Source organism: Peromyscus maniculatus, chromosome 11, assembly GCF_049852395.1.
Source record: "Peromyscus maniculatus bairdii isolate BWxNUB_F1_BW_parent chromosome 11, HU_Pman_BW_mat_3.1, whole genome shotgun sequence".
NCBI classification, from domain to species: Eukaryota; Metazoa; Chordata; class Mammalia; order Rodentia; family Cricetidae; genus Peromyscus; species Peromyscus maniculatus.
This window is the reverse complement of record NC_134862.1, coordinates 39,146,813-39,171,584: the sequence shown is the minus strand read 5'-3', so window position 1 is coordinate 39,171,584 and position 24,772 is coordinate 39,146,813. Positions and strand designations below refer to the sequence as shown.

Here is a 24,772-nt window from a genome sequence, read left to right as displayed (position 1 = left end):
AAGCTAGTAAAGGCTCAGAGAAGTGAAATACCTCTCCCCTGTAGACACTCAGGATTTGGGGGTGCCTCTCTGCAGAAAGACCACTTTAGTTCTTTCTACTATGCTAGTGTAATTTATACTACTAAAAAGGGCTCATTACATGTTGACGAAAGCTAACAATTTCTAAACATGATCATGAAGAAATAATTACACAACTTGTTTTTTTCCCTTTCACATTTTATTATCAAGAACCAAATTTGTTTTCTTGTCTTTTTATAAGCTCACTGGTAAAATGCGATTTTGGCTAGTGAAAACGTTCTGGAACAAGGTATCTACAAAAGCTCCAGCTCTCCCTCTCTCTACGAGTGTGCTAAATCTCACTGAATTTTACACCTTTAAAGCTGCTAAAATGGTAAAGTTTATGTTACGTGCATTTTAGCACCATGATTTTTTAATGTCATTTGGCTCCCGAAGGATGTAATCAAAATGTTATTCTCTCTATATTCAGGATCACAAATTCTGAGTGTATATCTGCATTTCTAAAGCTTCGTTTAATTTCAACCTCTTTGCTGCTGCATATCCGCCATCTCTCTCCTGTGTTCAGATTGTGTATATATAACTTGGTGGTTGATACCTGGGTATGAGTTTCATACAAGGTCAAAACGTAAGTGTGGTCGAGGCTAAGCACCTCACAGCACACTCTCTGCTTCCTGTATAGCACAAAAGAAATGACTTAATTTTCCATTTATTTATTTATTTATTTATTTATTTATTTTGTGTGTGTGTGTGTGTGTGTGTGTGTGTGTGTGTGTGTGTGTGTGTGTGTGTGTGTGTGTTGGGCAGGGTAAAGGTGCCACAACTTACACATGAAGAAGAGAGGACAACTTTAATGAGTTAGTAATTTTTTTCCTTCCACCATGTGGGTCCTGTGGTTCGAACTCACGAACGTGGTAGCTTCATTGAGCCATCTCACTTACACACGACCTGATTGACTTCACTCATCAGGGCAAAGTCAGGATCTCTCTTGCATTTCTCCTTCCCACCTGTGTTGGTTTTAATGAGAATAGCCTGCATAGGCTCATAGATGTGCATACTTGGTCCCCAGTTGGAGGAAGTGGTTGGGAAAGAGAGGGCTGTGGCTTCATAGAAGAGGTGTCACTGGAGGCGGGCTTTAAGGTTTCAAAAGCCAATGTCATTACCAGCTAGCTCTTGTTCTCTGTGCCTGACATCTCTGGATCGACACGAGCTCTCAGCTGCTACTTCAGCACCTGCCTGCCTGCCTGCCTGCCGCCATTCTTCCACACCGTGATGGTCATGGACTCTGACCTTCTGGAACCACGAGTCCCTGATGCAATGCTTGCTTTTATAAGCTGCCTTGGTCATGTGGTTTTGTCATGGCAACAGAAAACTACGACACCCCTCCAAAGGCTTTAGCTTAAGTCTGGGCTTTTCAACCTAAAAGGTCCTAGAGATAGATTTAAGACCTGATATTTTGTTCAGGGGTGGGTGCTACCTTGATCATTTTAGGATGTGTAGCTGTGGCCCCTGGATGCAGGTAACACTCTCCATCTGCAACAAGCAGAAGGGTCTCAAGTCATCATCGAAATCATACTTGGTGATTAGATGAGCCTGTCCTTAAATCACATAAGCCTGTTCTTAAATATATCTGCCCCTAGGCACATCCACCCACAATACATCTTATATCATTCAGTTGCACTTAAATGCATCTTTAATTCAACCTCCTCACACTAGCTTCACTTCTATGGCCTTGGTCCAAACTGCTGTACCCACTCTTTGTCCTTAGCACCACCTAACCTGTAGCCCTGACCTGCCTTTTATCAAGTCTTCCCACCATGATCTCACTCAAATCTTTCTGGAAAGAATTTCAGCTCATGTCATAGCTCTGTGGATTCTGACATCGGTTTCATCCAGAGTCGCAGCTGTAACAGATAAGGACACGGCTAACATGGTCCTGCTACCTTCTTGTCCTGGGTGCCTGTCATCCTCCCCTTGCTGTGTTGTCTGCTCCAGGATGCTGGTCTCCTCCCTAGACCTGTTTTTGTTTTGTTATTTTTGAAACAGGATGTCACTGTGTCACCTTGGCTGGCCAGAGTCGATCAATTGATTGTCGATCAATCTGGCCTTGAACCCACAGAGATCCACCTGTCTTTGTCTCCTGAGTGCTGGGATTATAGGTCAAGACTATCATCTCCAGCTCCTCCCTCGTCCTTACATGACACCACCCTGTGCTTCTGCCTCAGTACCCTATGCTTGCCATCTATACCTTCTTTCTCTCATCCCCATGGCTGGCGCCTTCACTAGCCCTTGGTCTTCTATACGGAGCCACTTCCTCAGTGAAGTGTTCCAACAACAGCCTGTTCAAGCTTCCACTCTCTTCTCCACCATTTACCCCTTTCTTCCTGTCATGCTTTACATTTTACCATTTCTTACCATATCACATATTTTCCAATTGCTGTTTCTGATAACTGAGGATCTGCTTTATTCCCAATGTTTATGTATCTTGTACCCTTGTAACACAGCCCAGAACATAGGACTCGGCAAATATTAATGGAATGAACACACTTCTCAAAACCATTACCAAGAATGTATGAAGTAGGTATTTCCCAGGGCTTCAGAGACTGTGGCCCACTCCTTAACAAAGCAGGTGCTTACAAATAGCTACAGATTTAAACTTAAAACAATAAGCAAATTCAGTTCTTATCTGATCCTTCTGACAGAAGGATCCTTCTTCCTCAGATATGGGTGATGGGCTGCTTGACACTAAATATTGATCTGATGTCCTCATGGTGAGGACAGGTGCTGGGAAGCTTTGGCAGATCAGAGACTCTCCAATATTCAACTTACCAGGCTCCCTTAATACAACAATCCTTAGCAGCATAGCATGGCCCTCTCTATCATCAGTCCAATGTGTTTCCAAAGCCAAGACTTACCTAGGAATGCCTCTAATTTAGATGAAGTTAACTGACATTTAACCTTTTGATTTTAGGGAGAAAACAGTGGAGATTAGCAAGGAGTTTAAGTGGATGGCATCCAACCAAACAGAAAGGTGATTTCCAGTGTAAAATAGGTTTACCTGTGTCTCCAGGATATTTGTTCAAATTCCAGATTACATTGGACCTGTATTCATCTATGTTCATAGATCTGATAACATACTGTAAAAATGTAATTAATTTCAGCAACAAAAGTTTTTCATATGAAGTATATTAAATTCCTGTGTGTGTATGTGTGTGTGTTGTGTGCAGCAGAAACAAAAGTGTTAAAGCCAACTTTAAAGATTATGACTCCAAATTGTTCCACAGGATGTGATGACTTCTCAAGACAACTTATTGTTTACCTTCAAAATAGTACTTTATCCACATCAACATTATATATAATAGCAAAATATAGAAGCCACTGAGGTGCCAAGCAATTAAACAAGAACACAAAAGAATACTACACAACCTTTAAAAGATAAGACTGGCACATGCAACCTAGTATGTACTATTCATCAAGACATCATGGTATGATGAAGGCTAGCTATAAAAAAATGTAAAGATTCAGTTGTATGAATCCACATGTATTTACATGTCATTTTTTGAAAGGTACAAAAGAGATGAGTAGAGGGTTTAGAGTTTTGCTTTTGATTTTTCACTGTTGACATTTTTCTGCTTTTGAAGTTGATGGTCATGTGCTAATACTTTAGTTTAGAACAGTGGTTCTTAATCTGTGGGGTCCTTAATCACCACATTTTTGGGGGTTAGACAACCCTTTCATAGGGGTAGCTTAAGACCATCATAAAACACAGATACTTATTTATTATTCGTAACAGTAGAAAACTTACAGTTAAGAAGTAGCAACGAAAATGATGTGATGGTTGGGGGTCAGCACAACATGAAGAACTATATTAAAAGGTTGCAGCACTAGGAAAGTTGAGAACCACTGGCTTAGAAATAGAGGAGCAGTAGTCAGTGCAAAAACGAAAACATCCACTTCGATGTTTATTTTGAACAATGCCTGTGTCTTCTGAAGAGATTTCCCTCTCCAGAAGCTCAATTGCTTACTTTTAGAAAACACACATAAATTTTCTTCTAAATAAGCTCATTTTCCTAACACATCTCATTAATGTTGCAGATTTGCTACTTTCCATTTTAATTGCATTTCTCAGAGAACATCAGGCAGTAAGGTAGCCAGATAAAGTTTGAATTGATGAAATGTTTCTCTTTTGTGGACTGGGGAGATGGCTCATTTTGTGAAGTGATTGCCAAGGTCAAGAGTTTGATTCTCCAGAAGCCAGGAAGACCAGGCACAGTGGCACACATTTACAAACTCAACATTGGAGAGGCAGAGACAAGAAGATTCCCTGGAGTGTGCTAGTAGTCACCCTACCCTAATTGGTGAGTTCTAGGCCAATAAGACATTAAGCTGATCTCTGGCCTCCACACACATACCCACCCTTATAGAACATTTGACTCCTGTGATTAGACAATAGAGCACCCTTTACAGAAATGCAATATTGACTTAAAAACTATCTCCAAAGCTTGGCAATACTGGGGGGGAGGGGAATCACAAATCACTAATGTAGTATTGGAGCCCACCATTAAATTAATTTATAGAGGTCTTAATGCAATTAAGTTTTCTCCAGACTGTTTCTCTAATGGCACTAGGATTTTTTACTTAATATACTTTAAAACATAATTCATTTTCATTTTTGCAAAGTCATTTAAATATTATGAATATCACTTTTGTACATATTTCCATGGTGACAATATGTTCGCAGTCTATTTAATTTACAGATGATGGGACCCAAATGAAAACTCTCGGAGGACCATAGATCTTCTCCACCACCACATTCCCCTTCTAAGATATTAAGTGTATAAGTTATCTATACTTGCAAGAATGGACTTTTGAAATAGTAATAAATATTGTAAATGATCTGATTGTGAAACTTAAAGGAAATTAAAATCCACAGCAAAGGAAGCATTAGAGATACAAAGAGCCATATGAGAGTAACAACCCTATGTTTGGGGTTCCTAATTTAAGCTAATAAATTATTATGGTTGGAAATGAATACATGTTTTACACAGGCAAATTCAGGATACAGTTAGAGAGTATAAGTTATACATAAACTTGAAAACCTGAAATCAATTCTTTCACATAAATGTACAAGGAACTGTACACAAGATAGCTAAGGGTCTCTAAATACAGTAAAGAGACTCTGTGGTCACCACCCATAAGCAAAGTTGTTCAGATAATTACTTTAAAGTCTTTTTAAAATATTTTGTGTGTATGTGTGCATGTGAATGCCTCTGGGGGTCAGAAGTGGTGTTGGATCCTCTGGAGCTGGCCTTGCAGTTGGTTGTGAGCCACATGATATGAGAGAGGGGACTGAACTTGGGTCTCTGCGAGAGCAGCAAGAATTCTTACTACTGCATTCTCTCTCCAGCCCAAGCTAGGTAATTGTTCATGCTCCCAATCCCACATTTAAATAATCTGTACTGGAGGCTATTTAACAAAAAAGAGCTAACTAGTTTGAACCCTGAAAGAAAGACATACAAAACTGGTCCAAAGCCTTTCAGCTGAGGAGATCAGCTCCACTCAGATGTCATATTTGGTTTCTCTGTTGAGAAATAGTTGGCAAAGAAGAAGTAGATGTAACTGTGAAAATGATAACTGTAGTTGACAACAACACAAAAATTCTAAAGGATAACAAGTATCACTGTCATGGATGGAATTAAGCAGGAATTAAAATCTAGTGTGAGGAGATTCAGCAATGGCTCAGCTGGTAACAGTGCTTGCTGCCTTTGCTGAGGATCTAAGTTTGGTTCCCATCAACCATGTGACCGGCTCATAATCACCAATAACTCAAGCTCCAGGGAATCTGGTACCCTCTTATGGCCTCTGCAGGCATTTATACACACACACACACACACACACACACACACACACACACACACACACACACATGCACACAAATAGTTAACAAACAAACAAATAAATATAAAAACAAATCTTTAATAAACCTAATGTAAGCTGTATATTTAAGAGTCTATTCTCCCTCTCTGGATATTTCCCACTACCCCAGAAATATGAAAGGAATATTCTCCTAAATAACTGTGGGACAAAATAACAGCCAGGACAGTCTTACCTGTTTTCCAGATGAACTGATTGTCCTTTCTGCCTTCCAAATGAGCTGCTTGGGACAGCAGGAGAGAAAACACCAGAAAGAGCTTCCTCATGCTCCTCAGAATCCAGTGAGTGACAGCCAGATCACTCCTTGGAAACATTCTTCAGATTTTTCAGCGTCTTCCCTTGCCTAATCCTGAAAGCAAGAGAGAGACAGGTGAGTGCTACTACTTGGCAATCATGACATGCTCCAACTGCCGGTGACTTTCATGTGACCACATGACAGATGCCCCATTACAGAGTGTTTTATTCTTAAAAGTAATCAAGTTTGGAGGATGTCTCACACATTTTCTTCCTTCTGTTCGGACGAATTCCTTGAGGGGCTCACAACTGAGGAGAGAAATTGACAGGCGCTACCAAGACCCAAAGAGGGTGAGGAACAAACATCCTTAACAGCAGTGAGTGGAATGACTCAGAATGAGGCCAGAGCCGAGAGAAAATAGAGGGAAATACACAAGACAATATCTGAGAAGAGCCTTTGGGAAACATAAGGGCTTGAAGGAGTCAAGAAGGACACATCTGAGAGAATAAGGCACTGAAAGCTAGTTATGTTTGTGTTCAGGGATTGGTGATTAAGCGGGTAGTTGCTTTGAAGGACATGAAGGGGAGGGAGGAACAGGTGGAGATGAGCTTTGGAATACAGGTTAGCGACCAAATTGTAAAAGGCCTTGAATGTCAGGAGGGAATTTTAAAACAGTCAAGAACTTTTAAATATCTAAGATTAGTGGGCATCACCAGTTACTAGTGAACAGCGCAAGATAAACTGGGGGTCTGGCCCTAGGAAAGGCAGAGGGGATCGCCCAGCGATGGAGAAATAGATGAGATCTACATGAGTAAACTGGGGGTCAGGGGGGGGGTTCATGGAGGGCAAGGGTCAGGGGAAAGAGAGCTTAGGGGAGCAGGAGATCCTAGCTGGATCAGGAAGAGAGTGGGAGAACAAGGAAAGAGATACCATGATAAATTTGAAGACCCCATGGGAATAGGAAGAATCAGAGTGCTAGGGAGGTCCCCAGGAATCCACAAAGATACCTCCACAATAGACTACTGGCAATGGTTGAGAGGGTGCCTGAGCTGACCTACTCTGGTGATGGCCCAACACCCTAACTGTCCTGATAGAACCCTCATCTGGTGACTTAATGGAAGCAGATGCAGAGCTCCATGGCCAAGGCCCAGGCAGAGCTCCAGGAGTCCAATGGATGAGAGAGAGGAGGGATCATATGAGCAAGAGATATCAAGACCATGATTAGAAAAAGTACAGAGACAACTAGCCAAACTAGTGGAAACACATGAACTGTGAACCAATAGCTGAGGAGCCCCCATGGTATTGAACTAGGCCCTCTAGATAAGTGAGACAGTTGTTTAGCTTGAACTATTTAGGGGGCCCCCAGGCAGTGGGATCAGGACCTGTCCTTAGTGCATGAGTCAGCTTTTTGAAACCCAGTGCGAATGCTGAGACACTTTGTGCAGCCTTGGTGAAGGGAGGAGGGGTGTGGACCTGCCTCAACTGAATCTACCAGGCTCTGCTGACTCCCCAGGGGAGACCTTGCCTTGGAGGAAGTGGGAATGGGGAGTGGGTTAGGCAGGAAAGGCTGGGGGTGGGAGGAGGGAGGACAGGGGAATCCGGGTTGATATGTAAAATGAATAGAAAATCTAATAAAAAGAAAAGAAAAAAACTAAAAAAAAAATTAAGGGTCATGCTGTGGATATTGCTCTATATAAATAAAACACTGATGTCCAGTGACCAGACAGGAAGTAGGTTGCCAGGCAAGAAGTAGGTGGGACAAGGAGAGAGGAGAATTCTGGGAAGCTAGGTATACATAGATACATTTCAGATAGATAGGTAATCTTCAAACACTTCATAGACCTAGAGAATATGGCATCTAAATAACTTAGCATTCTGTTGACGTGAGACACAATTGCTCCTGGCTGCACCAATTGATCCCGAGAGAATGTTGGGCTTCTAAGACATTTCCATTTGGAAGTTTGTCTTCTTGGCACAAAATGACCTACTGGGCAAAGAACTGCCCTTGCCTTGACGGCTGACAGTACAAATGCAATGCTATCCTTTCTGGACAAGCAGGACACAAGGAAAGTGACCACTGTACTCTGCCAAGACAGGGTAAGATGGTCTCTCAGAATTCCTGCTTCTAAAAATGGTCTGTCAGATACTCTAGGCCTGTAGCCAATTTAAATGCACCAACAATGCTGAGAAACATTAGGTGACTGTCCAGGCTGCCAGCTGTCTTGGTCTACTTTTGCAAGATTCCCGAAAGTTGCTTGCATCCATCTACCATTTCTCAGGTACCATTATGTTCCTTCTCAGGTCTTTGATGTGGTTGAAAACTACATAGTTGTAATTTCCTCAGTTATGATAAAAGATAAGTTAGATATAAAACCTTAAACTCACAAATATAAGATAGATAGGACATCTTTAATATTGTAACTGTAATTCTTGCTCAATAATTGTTTTGTTATATGTAATTTTACATGTTAAAGTTAAAACCTTCCTTTTTAAGAAAAGAAAAAAAGGGGAAGTGCTGTGGATATTGCTCTATATAATATAAATAAAACAATGATGACCAGTGACCAGGCAGGAAGTAGGTTGCCAGGCAGGAAGTAGGTGGGACAAGGAGAGAGGAGAATTCTGGGAAGCAGAAGGCTGAGGGGAGAGACACTGCAGCCACCACTTGGACAAGCAGCATGTAAAGACTCTGGTAAGCCACCAGCCATGTGGCACGGTATAGATTTATAAAAATGGGTTAATTTAAGATATAAGAACAGTTAGCAAGAAGCCTGCCATGGCCATACAGTTTATATGCAATATAAGTCTCTGTGTTTACTTGGTTGGGTCTGAGCGGCTGTGGGACTGGCAGGTGACAAAGATTTGTCCTGCCTGTGGGCAAGGCAGGAAAACTCTAGCTACAGGGTCAGGGTTATGAAACTGGTGAAATAATTCCAGCAACTATGGATAAGTAAAACTATTAAGAGATATTTGAGAAATAGAAGATAAACTGGGCAGAAAATATTCAGTGGAGGGTTGAACATGGCTGATAATAGGAAAAGTTCAAACAGGATAATAAAATATAAAATGTAAACACATGAACAGCTGGTACCTATCACAAAGAATCCAAAACCTCTTCAGACACAGCTTTAAAAGGAAAGATTCAAACAATGTTTTAGAATATATGAAATCTGATATGCCTACCATATATACATGTATATTTCTATTTCTTTGTTGGGTATTTTTTTGCAATGATAGTGACAGAACTCAGGGTAATATATATATGCTAGACAAATGTTACTTTACCTATTCACTACAACCTTAGTTCCAGACAGAATTTCTCTAAACAGAAGAAAACTACATGCTGTGGAATGTTGTTCTGTATGCTGTGAATGTGTGTTGCTTTGATTGGTTGATAAATAAATTGATGATTGGCCAGTAGCCAGGCAGGAATTATAGGCAGGACAAGCAGACAAGGAGAATGCTGGGAAGGGGAGGACTGAGTCAGGAGTTGCCAGCCAGACACAGAGGAAGCAAGATAACAAGGCAGAACTGAGAAAAGGTACCAAGCCATGTGGTTAAACATAGATAAGAATTATGGGTTAATTTAAGTGTTAGAGCTAGTCAGTAATAAGCCTGAGCTAATGGCCAAGCAATTACAATTAATATAAGCCTCTGTGTGCTTACGTGGGGGACGCAAGTGGGAGAGATTTGTCCTGACCACCATCTAGCCAGGACACAGGAAAAATTCTGACTACGATTACAACTAGAGCTGAAGACAATGGAAATAAACTTGATATTTGATTATGAAAAATATATACACACATACATATATGCACATATGTGTAGATGGATAGACAGATAACTAGATGACAGATACAGATGATGGATGACAGCTATATAGGTTATAGATGATAGAGATAGATAGATAGATAGATAGATAGATAGATAGATAGATAGATAGATAGATAGATAGATAGATAGATAGTATAATAGAATGAAAAGTGGCCTGAACACCGTAAAGTGTCACAGGTAAACATTGGTACACCTAATACCCAGCAAAGTTACTGAAGAAGAGTGGTGACTCTGACTATAAGCATCCTACCAAACAATGAAAAAAGAATAGCTTCTATAATCCTGAAGTCCTCATATACAAAGTAATATGTGACATCTCTTGTGATGCTCAGTTCCAACTATCTAGAGCATCTCAATGCAGCATTCTCTATATCAGGTTTGTTTGTTAACACATCTGTGGAGATTGTCTTGTTGCATTAATGGATGTGGAAAGACCCATTCTGAATATGGGTGGCACAAATCCTTAGTTTGGGAACCTGGACTCAACTAGACTAGAGTAGAAATGGTTAGGTAAGCATTAAGCATTCATGGATTCATTTATTTTTTCTGCTCTTGATTGTGGATGTGACTCATTTTGGGCTCCTACTGTGATCTCTATACAGCTATGGACTCTAACCTGGAACTGTGAGCTAAAATGAACCTTTCTCCCCTAAGTTGCCCATTCTCAGGGTATTTTTATCACAGCACTAGAAATAAAACCAGGACACTTCCTTTTGCTTGATTTTTTTCCTCATAAAGAGCCATTGCTCTATCCTACCCACTTGTAGATTTTACCTACCCAGTGCTCCTCATAAATACAGGTGATGCTGAACATCATCAAATAGAACAGACAACAGTAGGTAGCATCTGAGGCAGTCTCATGGCATTCCCAGAATATACCAAGGGTACAGTGGAATAGCATAAATTAGTAAAATTTATTCTAGAAGGAGCCAAGCAATGAACTTTGAGTACATAGCTCTCTGGTCACCTGCATCAGCCCTGGGATGAAGAAAGTATTTTAAAAGACAACCTAAAGCTCTGCTTCAGACTTCTACATCACATACCAGTATTGAGGGGAGTAAAAGTGGAGGGCTCTGGCTGAAATAAACCAAGTCCACTTGTTCTCTGCTTATTCTCATAAGTGGTCTGTTAGTAGGTTTCATGACTCCTTGGAGGCACTACTCATCATCTCTAAACCTTCTGTCCTTGGAAACTGAATTGAGCACACATCCTTGATGCAAAGAGCCAAAAGTACGACTCATCACGATGCTAAGGTTTGCGCATCGTGGAGCTAAATTATAATTCGTTCTATGGTCACTCAGAGTTTATACGATATTTTGTGTGTGTGTGTGTGTGTGTGAATCAGAAAAAGAGATCCCCTTCTCAAGTAGAAACATTTTGAAATTGGTAGATAGTTCTGGCTGTGAGTTGTTTCCCAGAATTCTAGTGGCCAGCCTTCTGAGCAAAGTGTATATATGAGCACGTTCTAGCTGTTTGCTTTGGTGAATATCACACATATACCATCATTGGGAGGCATGTTCTCCCCCCCCCACTCTGTTGGTGAGGAGACTGCTATCTTCAGAGCTAGAACTTAAGAGAGATAAAAAAAAAAGGCTCCTGGAGAGTAAGAGGAGGCAGAATTCAGCCACAGGCTCTCTCTTCTACCTCAACTTCCCAAGAGCTAGGAATCAGATGGGAATCAGATGGGAGCTAGACGTATTGTGATGTGTTAAAATCTTCCTAGGTCTTTTGTCTCAATAGACACTTCCACTGAATTCAGACTATTATTTCACTCAGAAAACAACGTAATATTTTCTACAAACACATATACACAAATGACACAAATGGATGGTTAATTGTATAATATAGATGTGATAAAAGACTTGTCTGGACATTTGTAGTAAGACACCACTGCCAATTATTCTGCTGAGAAAGTAGAATAAGATATGTTGCCCCCAGAAATAATAGATCTTCCCATGACTCCTACAAGGGTGAAAAATACACCTAGGCAAAAGCAAATGGGCTGAGTATCATACAATGACAGGTTCTAAGTCAGTGTCATATCAAATGGAGTTAAATAAAAATAATGATTGTGTCTGAGGTTAAGCTGTGATTACAAAAGTTAAACAAAGGAATTAGCTAGAAAGACCAACTCTACTGAAGCCATGCCTTTCCATGATACCAAACTGTCACAATATAGGTGGCTTTGTCCCATTCTCATTAGTAGGATGCCTTCTTACACATCCATCATATGTAAAAGTAGATGCAAGTCATTCAAATGTGAACTAAAGGAAAGTATATCTACTCTCTTTAAAATGACTGTAAATGAGAGGTCAGACAGAAATCTCAATTGGATTATGAGTTCCAGTGAGATCATGCAGGAGCCAGGGTGATAAGCCAAGGACTCATATTCCAATATTTCCAATTCTGCATCAATCCTTGAATCTTACTTGGAAAAAATATTATCTCAGCACAGCTTACTCTGAGCCTTCATCTCCTCTGAGCACTGCTCACTGGCCTGAAGCCCAGTTCTGACTCTTCAAAGGGACCCACAGCCTTGAGGCCTCTTTCTGTGATTATCTAGGGTAGGACTTTTTACTCATAGTCTATCATCTCCAAGATGAATAGCTTTGAGACCCCCTATACTCCAAGGTCAATATATGTCCTAGCTAACACCAATAAACAAGGCATCATAGCAGTAGGGCTCATAGGATGAGTTTAAAATAGCAACAACAAGATCTAAAGAAGATATTTAAGAATGTACAACTGAGTTCTGTACAGAGCACTACAGCAATCATATTCCTGAGAAGACCCACAAGTTACTGGTGTTCTCAGTCTTCCCCACTATACCTAATGGTTTATTTTTTCCAAAGCTTAAATTAGAGTAGAGGAACCTGGTTGTTAGGGAGAGCCAACATGAGTCAAAGTGCATCATTTCATATGTATCTAAGGTGGATCACTCTCAGGCTCAGGGAACATGCAGGATGGACTCTGAACACAGGTTTGTTGCCTTTTTTCTTTCTCTCAAATGCTTGAAATTCACCAAATTATTCTTTGGGCCACAGTGGGAGTGATTGTTACACCTGTAACTTGAGAGTTCACTATGAACAAAATGAGGGGATAGAGAAGAACAAGAGAACCATTCCTCTGTTTGTATAACACAAACGGGGAAAAAATGCTTTAACTGATAAAATATGCTATGCTGGAGACACCACCCATGATGATATGAATAATTTACATTATAGAGGTTGCTGAATTTCCAAATCAACTTATTTACTATATCTCTTAGCACCCAGGATATATTTGCAAGGAGAGCGTGAAAATGATGAATACTAAATAAGAAACACAGTTTCTCCTTTTCGCCTCAACTTTCTAATCACACAAAGGCCATTCAGCCTACAAAAAGTGTGTCGGTCTTATGCATTTCATTTCCCCCTAAATGCATTCTTATCATCAGAGCCCTTGAATATTTAAAAGGTACAAAACTTTAAAACCATAGAAACTGTTCCAGTTTACCTTCAGCCTGAAGGAATAGGGAAGAGTGGGGGCCAAGCTTACTGTGGCTACGTATTTCCACAGAGCATCATCTAATGCTCACAGTGGAGAAGATGTCGCAGTAAAGATGGCTGATGACTGGGCACACAGCTGTGAGCTCTACTTCATCTTCCATAATGCATTACTCTACACATGGCAGTATCCTAAGGACATCATTGAAGAGCAGCCCGCTCAGTCTTGTGCAATTTGTACGTGCATATGACCATTTCAAGTATGCATATTGGCATTTCATTTTAAAGATGATGAAGCCAAGGTGCGGGGAATGACTTGAAATACAAAGCTCGTGGAGATAGTGAGCCGTTTGTGAGAGACCTCATTGGCTGTCATTGAAAGCCCAGAGACAAGCATTGTCCTTAAGAAGCCATAAAAATTTCACCATAAATAAAATAAAACAAGAAAAATATTCCACTATGTGTGTACCACAAATGAGGAAAGTGCCTTAGCTATGATAAAATTATGTTATGCTGGAGGTGTAACACCAACACAAGCAATTCCCCATGCCCTTCAAAGCAAAGATCCTTCCCAACTTTATGGGTTCTCTCAGTGGCTCGTGCAAGGCAAGCTCTCTATCATTTTACTTAACACTCATAAAAATCAAAACATGATAAGCAATTATTCCCACTGAAGGATCATAATGATATCAAATATAAGCATGTAATATGTAGATGTTGACATATATATAATATAAATATATCCTTATATCAGTTATTAATATAAATACATATTAAGAACTGAAATAGCTTTGCATCATAGAATAAAGCACAGAAAAGTCTGAAAAATATTTATAATAATGTTTTACCTCTTTCTGTATAAACTCTTGCCAAAAGACATAGCAGATTAAAAAAAAGATTGAAATGGGTTTTCTAGCCAAAACTTCAACTTAGTAGAAAATGAAGATATGTCTGTATTCCCCACTTCTTCCAGAACTATATATTTTAAAATATGTCCTATTTAAGAAAAAGAAAATCATATTGCCAGGTATACTGGTGCTACCCAGCTGTATGATTTATAGGCTGCAGGGTCAAAGGTATGGCTATCACCCATGTTCAATAAAAAGTACAGTTCCCTGAAAGAAAAGACAGGCCCTTGCATTTGGCTGCATTCCTATAAAATGTGGATGTCATCTTCAGCCTGGGATGATGGATGTCACACCCTGTGCATGAAGGAGAAGAACACAGAAGAATCCCAGGACCCTGCTTTCTTCATCCATCCATAACTACTGTTTGAGATCAACTTCTCAATTTTCTGCTTTGTAAGAAAAACCTCCTTCTGCTCTGGCATGCCTCTTTCTGTGTGCTTCCTCTAACATAAACTGAAGGTAAATCCTAAGCCCCACAGTGTCTGAATCCCTTGGCACAGCGGGTCTATTTATAAACAATGGTTTGTGTGACTGTATCTCTACCACTTACACAGGTTGAAACACACCTCACATGTGGTTCAAGTGATGATATTGAAATGTTCTGCTGAATATGAACACAAATGACCTTGGTTCTGTGACGATCAAGCTGGTTTATCCTCTATATTGGCTTCCTCATCTACCTACATCTTTGGACATCTTAAGTGCTATTCCATGACACAAAGGGGAACTTACTTTAAGATGATAACTACACACAAAGAAGCTAGAGGAACAGGTTTGTTTTCCTTGATTCATTTGAGCCTGCTGACCAAAGAAAGGAATAATTATTCTTATAAGCTAACTTAGTTTCCCCTATGAGAATAAACTGGTTCAAATAGCCAAAGTTGCGTGGGCGGTGGTGGCGCATGCCTTTAATCCCAGCACTTGGGAGGCTGGATCTCTTTGTTCGAGGCCAGCCTGGTCTACAAAGTGAGTTCCAGGAAAGGCGCAAAGCTACACAGAGAAACCCTGTCTCAAAACAAACAAAAACAACAACAACAACAAAAAAAAAAACAAATAGCCAAAGTTGGATAAGAACATATTAAAGATGCAGCCTTCTAGTTATTTCTACACCTACATCATTCTGAGACAACCTTAAAAGCATTCTTGTAGTTTTATAACCAACTGGCCTCACCCTCATGGAAAATCCTAAAATCTTTTCATGACTTCATAGAGTCTCCCCCACTTCCTTCTCTTGAGACAAGTTGTGAAACTTCCATGTTGGCTCCTTCTCTCTGGCACCCTCTCTTTGGCCCACACCGTTCACACATCCTCTTCATTTTGACATTCATATTTGTATGGTTCTGGCTCTGTCCTCAGATTCCTTCCCTTGCCCAGCTCTGTTTGCTGTCCTGCTTTAAATAGCTCATGTCTCCGTTCCTCTTTCTCCATATCCATTCCTATAACTTCAGCCACAACTTCTGCCCTGGTCCTTACACTTACCACTTTCCATGTCCACATGGACATCTGATAGCCAACTCTTACATATTGACAGAAGCAGAGTCCTTCATTCCTGTGCGACCACAGACCAGTTCTGACTCAGTGTCCCCATGTCATAACTGGGTCACATGTCACAAGACCAGGCCCAGTAGTCATCCTGACATCCTATCTATCTCTCAAATTTACAGGTCCATTGTTGATGATGATGCATTCATCAACAAATGTAGTTTCTCATGCACCAGCATCAAGTCTGGAAACTTTAGGAATGTCTTTGGGTTTAAGTCTCAATTCTCTCTTCTGTACTTAGAAAAACCAATTTCCTAGTTATACAACTCTGTACCCATGAGCTGACAAATTACTTGCTCTTTTAAAATAAGCTTGCTTTACCTGCCCCCAAATCAGAGCAATGGAAAAAGTAGTTCATTGCCTTTTTCTCAAGATGAGGATACTGCAAGGAAGGTAAATAAGAGGTTTAATCAATTAATAGAAATAGCATAAAATAGTCACTAAGGTGTAAAAAAAAGTTTTCTGGGCTATATGCTGCTTAGATAAAACCATAGACCCACTGCTTCTGAGAGTTGATGGTACACATAGAGCGGGACTGAAGGGTGAGAAAGATTTGTCCTGACCGCAGGACCACAGGCCAGGTGGGACATAGGAAAACTTGAACTATACTAAGGAACGTACGTACATACATACATATTCTCCTGTTTGAGGACTTTGGGTTAATTAAAAATGAAAATAAATTTAATTTGAAAACCTTACATTTTAGAAAAAGTAAAAAATGAATATATAAATATTTCTGTATGTAGATTAAGAAATAAATGAGATATACAATTATCTATTTTGTGATGTATCTTATTTGAAAAAGCACGGGTGAATTTAATAATCACTTTCTATATATGTAGTTTACTACACACACACACGTGAAGGCTACAGTGGGATTCATATGGGCTTACACTCAGCTGCACTAAAGACCCTTACTGAAAAAACAGGATTACTAGACTGTGTGAATGAGATAACTTCCTCTTTTCAAATGATGTTGACCTTTAAAATTAAAAAAATATTTAATTACTCATTAATATTTCCTACAATGTAAGATTCTAAATATTTAATACCAAGACAATTATCCGGTTAAACTGTAAGTACAGCCTTGTGTTATCTTGATTAATTATGAATCTAATGTTGCAAAGGAAGCAATTGAAAAATGTGTCCACAGCTGACATCAAAATAATAACATGTTTATAAGCCTATGAAATTCTCCAGGAGTCACTCCCATTATCTTTTATAAGCTTTCACTTACTATGGCTCCACGTCGACCATTAACAAGATGCTCATTAGACTCAAGGGATTGGGAGTGACTCTCCCATATTGTGTCCTTTTCGCTTCCCCAAACAGCAGAGTGAGATTGAAGGGAAGCATCCCAAATAAAGGGAAATTTAAAGGAAAGTCATAGACTCTTTTTTAAATTTTTTTATTGTATCAAAAACACTCAAAGAAGACAGACTATGATCTTTTAAATAGCATCTTCAAAGTTGACCATGTTTAAAAGTATGAATGTATGTGGGGATGCTAGTTTATTTTTCCATTATTTTAAAATCAGCATGTGAAGTGTTAAGTATCACTACAGCATTTTCAAAGAGTGTCTTAGCAGATTCTCCTCCCTGTGTTCTCGCCCACCCCCTTGCCCCCCTTATAACCTCTGCCCTCCCTGTCTCCTTCCCATTCTCATGTCACAGGTGTCCTTTCTGTCACCCTTATGCCTCTCTATTGGTCTCCTTTCTAGCTTCTTGGGCTTTGTACACATTTAAACACATTTATATGCATACATATATACATTATATGTGATGTGTAGTTTTTTATTATAGTTTTTTGAGATTACAATTACATCATTTCTCCACTTCACTCTCTTCCCTTGAACCTCTACTATGGTTCCCCTCTTTCTTGCTTTCAAATTCATGGCTTCTTTAATTTTTGTTACTTACTTACTTACACACACACACACACACACACACACACACACACATACACACGCATGCACACACTTTCCTAAATATATAAATATAAATGCTCAGTCTGTGTAATGTTATGTGTTGGGGGGGATGTGTGGTTTTGTTTCCAAGGCTGACATTTCGGACTGGATAACCAATTGGTGTATTCTTCCCTGAGAAAGACTATTCATCTCCTGGTCCCAGAATTACTTAGTTCTCTGTAATTTTTTTGTCTAGGTTTGGGGCATCCTGAGATTTCCACTTTCCACACTGTCTATTGTCATTCTTTCTCAGGTCAGGTCATGAATGGGAAAAAAGGGGAATCTTTAATAGTAAAAATGGAGGGAAATAAATACAGAAAAGGGAAGGAGGCGGATAAAATAACAGTAAGGATGTCAAAAATTCATATGGAATCATACCACTAACTATCTACCTAAAATACCTATAATACATGTAAGTCTGTATATGTGTGTCTCTAAATGAAATTTTCACATCTTGGCTGGCAATGCCCTCCTCCCAAGAACCATAGATTAACAAAACCCCCACACCAAGCATGAGAGACCTTCATTCGAGCTGCTGGTCAGGGCTGTCCAAGCAACTTCCAAAATATTATGGGCTATTGCTCCTGCCATTGGTTTCCTCCAGAGGCAGAAGGCAAGTCCCATGCAGTAAGGATGTAGGATGTAGAAGACCAGTGCTTGATCTGATCTGAAAGACTCCTCCCTGAGGACTAGCTTTCATGGTACCAGAAGGTGCCATGGAAGCTTCCAAGGGAGAGAAGCAACCAACAGTCCTACTAAGCTATGACACCTATAAATAATAATAGTCAACATGGTACTATAACCCAAAGGGCACCGGAGTGGTATATATACTTTGGTGATAACCAACAGCTCTCTAATTGGACCTAAAGCCCCACCAAAAACAGGGAAACTATGCCTAATATTGGAAATCTAGTTAAGTACTTGGGGTTGGCGATGTCATGGATCTTGGGGTTGGTGATGTCATGATCTTTGAGGAGCACGTACAGTGCCACTTTACTAAACCAGCATAATTCCTAAATATTCATCCGTATAACCACAGATAAGTGCAGTTCTCACACCTCATCAAGGAAACTTCTCTTTGTAACAAATAGCAGCTGTTACAGAAAACCATAACTTACCAATCGGAATGAAGACCTATAGATCCCAGTCCAAACTCAGACACATACACCATAACCCCTGCACCTAAGGCTCAGGGATCACTGTAGAAGAGGGGCACAGAAAGATTGTAGGAGCCAGTGGAACGGGGGGTTTACTGTGAGATTGTGTCTCCTAGAAATGTTAGAGAAACTACTCTCATGAAGTCTTACCAACATGGCATGTAGATATCTTAAACACACCCACCCAGCCTGAATGCAATGGTTGTGCAGTACATTTTATATATCATCTCCCTACCTTAAGATCACCATATGTTCATCTAATCAATCCTACCCACTTCCTGTTTCAAAGGCATGGGCAGAAATCATTGACACTAACTAGAAGTCACCCCTCCTTACCATGCTTCACTGCTAATATGTGTCTATGCATACAAGCAGATATTTTTGAATATTAAATATCTGTGAGCACAGTACGATAGTTCGATATGGGCATATAAAACACAGTGATCAAACCAGGGCAATTTGCATTTTTATCTCTTTAACCATTTATCATTTCTTAGTGTTACTAAGCTTCCAACTCCTTCTGTCCAGTTGTTCTAACAGACATAATAAATTACTGTGAACTATAGTCACCCTACTGGTGTGTATCTCTCCATAAATTACTCCACTTGTCAAACCATATCTTGATACCCATTATCCTACATCTCTGTGTACCCCCTCCTCATGTTTATCCGACTTTCCAAAGTCACGGTCTGCTTTTATGAAATCAGATGTACTAAGCTCTATGTGTGAGTGAAAGCATGCTATATTTGTCTCTCTCCTCTGGCTAATTTCAACACAACACAATGCTTTTCAGTTCTTTCCATGTTTTTGCAAATGCAAGATGTCATTCCTTTTTGTGACTTGATGTCATTTTGAACAAACTCACCCAGCCTCGAGGCAATTGTCACACAGTGCGTTTCATCTATCATTGCCCTAGCATGGTATAACCACACCACGTTCCCTTTTCTATCTATCCATTGCTACACACCTCAGGTGACTCCATATCCGGGCTGCTGTGGATGCTGTGGAGGCACGGCGATAAAAATGGGGGTACAGGCATCTCTCTGGCATGTTCATTCTCCGTCCCATGGACATACACCCAGGGAGTAGAATAGCTGTATTTATGCTATTTCTGTTTTTGATTTTCTGAGGTGTCTGTTGACGTAATGGATGTCTTGATTTATATCCCCCACACACAAATAGTGCAAACAAATACTTTAAAAATGATAAACTGGCCAAGTTACCAAACCCAAATTTTGAAAGAGTGTTTTTTCTCTCAGAGAAAGACAAAAGTTCACTGGATAACCTAGCAATTTGCCATCGGAAATTTTACATTTGGAAGTTTAATTACAAACTTAGATAAGTGGATTATAATGAAAGATATCTCTAGTGAGGGAGCCTAGACAGATGCATCGTGAATGCATTAAAGAAAACACCAGAGAGAGAACTTTGCACCAGCAGAGAGATTTTAATTAAACAGCAATAGGATGGATCTCTTCTGTGAAATGATTTTACTGTTACCCACTGTTCATTAAAACTATTTACGATAGTCTTTAAAACTATTCCACTCAGGAAAGATGTCTAAACCTGCCAGTCTCCATTATAAGGGCAGAAACTGTGTGTACGAGTAAAGAAGATTCATTGGATAATTGTAGGGTGGAAATGTATTTAACATGCTGATCTTGGAAAACACACAAGGCAGAGTTCTGAACTGCACACAGACCCAAGTCCTTCAGAGAAGTCAAAGGAGCCAACACTTACCATTACTGTGCCAACTGAAAGTGCAGAGTCCATTAGACACAGGCATAGGAGGGCATTTCTTCTACCTTACTACTTGCATGGACTAGATGACTTATTTGAGGTATCAGCCTGTTGAAGGCATACATTTCAAAAAGCCCTGCCAATATTCCCGTGATCTCTGAAGTATCCAAACAAGAATTTACAACTCAATGTAAAAGCTAACATGTTCTCCATTTTGTATGCCTGGATTAGAACCCAGCATCCAGACTCAGTGAATACATGGTAAATATTGAATATGTGAAGAAATGCATGAAGTGAATAAGTAGAAGCAAACAAGCACATTCCATTCTGAAGAATGGCTTGTGATGTTATAATATTATAAAATAAAATATTATCAAATAACAGATAACCACACACATATGTGTGTGTATTATAATATATATGTCTATATGCATACACATCCATATATAATAGATACATAATAGAAGAGGGGCTGGAGAGATGATAGCACAGCCGTTAAGAGAATTTGCTGCTCTTCAAGAGGACCCAGTTTGGTTCCCATCACAATTCACAACAACCCAACCCTGGAGTTTAAAAGAATCTGATGCCCTCTTCTGGCTTCTGTGGGCTCTGCAGCCATTCTCACACACAAAATATAAATAAAAATAATAAAAATAAATCTCTTACTGCAAGCCAGGAGGTGGAGGAGCACACCTTTAATCCCAGTACTCAGAAGTCAGAGGCAGGTAGACCTCTGTGAGTTCAAAGCCAACCTGTTCTACAGAATGAGTTCCAGGATAGCCAGGGCTACACAGTGAAACCCTATCTTGGAAAAAAAACATCACAAAAATAAGTAAATAAATAAATATTTTTAAAAGAAACTAATAATGTGTAAAAAGAATTGGTCTAGCCGGGCGGTGGTGGCGCACACCTTTAATCCCAGCACTTGGGAGGTAGAGCCAGGCAGATCTTTGTGAGTTCAAGGCCAGCCTGGTCTACAGAGTAAGATACAGGAAAGGCGCAAAGCTACACAGAGAAACCCTGTCTCAAAAAAAAAAAAAAAAAGAGAAAGTCTTGATGGGTGGTGGTGTCACACTCCTTTAATCCCAGCACTCGGGAGGCAGAGGCAGGTGGATCTCTGTGAGTTTGAGACCAGCCTGATCTACAGAGCTAGTCCAGGACAGGCTCCAAAGCTACAGAGAAACCCTGTCTCAAAAAACCAAAAAAAAAAAAAAAAAAAAAAAAAAAAAAAAAAAAGGTCTAAGAAAAGCAAAGCCTCACACACTTATGGAAAATGAATTCTCAATTGTATCCCTCTAATATTGCATAATTCTATTTTCTCAGATGTCTAACTTCTCTATTCCCCCTAACAGCACTACAATTTGTATAATAAACATTTCCCAGGCTGTCACTAATTATAAAACCAAGTGAGCATCAATAGACATTTTTGAGGGGATACCTAAGGAGTCCAAAAGGACCCTTTAGCCAGGCACAGTGGCTCATCCCTGACATCTCAGCCCTAGGGAGGTGACAGAAATAAGACTACCATAGGTTTAAGGCCAGCCTGGGCCACACCCTGGGACCTTGCCTCACAATGCTAACTGGGTAGTATATAACACAGTGGTTGAGTGCCTGCCTGGCATGCAGAAGGGTCCTGGCTTTGATCCCCATCACTGCAGAAAACAAGGACAGTTTTCTAAACCCGACATTATACACAGAGGAGTGACCCGCTGGTGCTTTGATATGGGAAGGAGAATGACACATAGATGCTTTGATAAGTAAACTCTAATTCGTGATTAAGGAAAGCTCTTAGAGGAAACTAAATGAGTTTTATTCCCTGGGCTCATCATCAGGAATGTCACATACCTTGTAATTTCTACAAATTGTTTCGCCTTTTGATTTTCAGTTAGGAGTGGCATTCAGAAGCTTCAAAGGACCTATGGGCCCTTTAAAATACCATTTTAATAGAATCATTTTTCTGTGAAAGTTCAAAAATATAACTTCCCACAGAACTGAATGTTTTACTGTATCTGAGGACTAGACATTAACATCAACACAGACATGACCTCTGTCAGTTGGGGGGGTGAGAAATAACACTCCGAAATTGGAAGGTCAGAGAGAGATGTCTGTTAGAACAAAGAAGTCATCAAGAGAGAGGAAAGGCATATCAGAGATGTCTTACATGCATTAAAATAAAAAATGACACTGTCTAATGCATCAGCACAAATACAAGGTGAGGTCATGGAGTCTGGGCAGCAGAATAGAAAAGACCAGGCCCTCCCCCAGACAACTGTAAAAGAAACCTTGCTTTTCCCATGTTGGCCCGACCACTAGACAAGTGGCATTCACACCAAGTCCACAGGTGTCGCCGCGAATCCTTTAGGGAAACCAGATATACAGCTCATCATCCAAGCAGATCAAATTACACTTGCATGGAATTATATATTTATGAGACAAAAACCAACACAATATGTCACCCTGTGGGCCAAATGTCACTTTTTTTTGTATGGTCACAGCTGCGCTTTGATCCTGCAGCTGCTTTCAAAATGCTTGTCATTGGTCACGGTGGAGGGGTTCTGAGTTGGCTCAGCCCAGGTGGGAGGGGAAGTGAGAGTCCACGCTGAAGTTCACACTGGAGAAGAGAGATTTTAAAGGAGAAACACTTGGGTCCCTCCCTACTGCTATTAGGCTATCACCTTTTCTCATTTGCATAATTAGTGCACTTCACAAGCATGCAGGAGTTCAACTTGAAGTTGACCTCTAAAGTAAAGACAAGACACAGAAGACTGCAGTCCTATTCAGGACAGAGAACTCTGCCAGGCCTGGGATGGCGGGGCCAGGGGGAGTGTCTTACAGTCACCGCCATACCACAAAAACCCAGAGACTCTTCTCCACAAAGACTCAGGATCTTAGTGGTACAGAGCTAGCTCTGTGTTTAAGAGCATGTGATGCTCTTCCAAAGGACCCAAGTACCGTTCTTAGCACCTACATTAGGTGGCTCACAACAACCTATAACTCTGGTTCCAAGAGAGCCGATACCCTCTTCTGACTTCCCCCATGTTCACGTACCCATACACCACACCACACCACACCACACTACACACACACACACACACACACACACAATCTGCAATAGAGTTAGGACTGAGACAATGGAAAGGCATCCTGGAACCAGCTTGTGTGAGTTGCCTTCACTTTAGTAAAGGACCCATTAAAGTGATGCACACCTAAATTGACATATCATCTGGCCTTCATCTCCGAGTTTTCTAGAACTCATAAGAAGGCTATAAGCCAGGCTAGGGAAAGATTAGATTTCACCTTGCCTCACGTTTTGCCAGACTGTAAATATATTCATTGTCCTATATGAATTTGTTTCCTAATTCTTTTGGAGCACAGAGAAGCTAAAGACTTCAGTACATGTTCCAACGAACCTTTAACGCGACATTAAAAAATAGAGTGGGGCCCAACAAGAGAGTTCAGTGGGTAAAGTTGCTTCACACCCAGACTGACAACCTGATTCCATCCCTGGAACTCATATGCTGGTAAGAGATAGCTAACTTCCACAAGTTGTTCTCTGCTCCCAAGTGCGCATCATGTGTTGTCTTTCTTTATAACCGTTGGTGCCTTCAAGGCCAGACTATCCTAGTCAGCAACTGCAGCTCAGCTGCTACCAGAAGTGGTTGGGCTGCAAAGGCTGCAGCCTGAGGGGAGTCCGTTCCCTCAGGCACCGACTCTTCCAAAGCTACCAAGGGAACTCATCTAAATCTCTGTCCCTCTAAAGAACTCAAGATTCAAAGGTTGAGGTGGAATTCTGCTCCTCAGAGAGGCTGCATGGAAAGTCACTCACCTCCTCTCCTTTTCTGCGTCCCAAAAAGCCCTGGTCCCTCTGCCAGCCCCCACTTAAAAGCCCCTCTCCACCTGGCTCCTCCCTACCACTTCCTGCCTACTCAGGAACTCACTAGTTGCTGACTCAGCCT

The 24,772-nt window shown here is 40.4% G+C and overlaps 1 protein-coding gene across 1 annotated transcript in view; it reads right to left on the bottom strand.

Annotated features, from left to right (window-relative positions):
• The window catches only part of Thsd7b (thrombospondin type 1 domain containing 7B), an 852,383-nt gene that overhangs the window by 706,893 nt on the left and 120,718 nt on the right, over window positions 1-24,772 (bottom strand). The window contains exon 2 of the mRNA XM_042258057.2: window positions 6,125-6,298. Coding sequence (XP_042113991.2) covers window positions 6,125-6,263 — 139 coding nt within the window. The 5' untranslated portion in view covers window positions 6,264-6,298. The remainder of the gene's footprint in view (window positions 1-6,124; window positions 6,299-24,772) is intronic.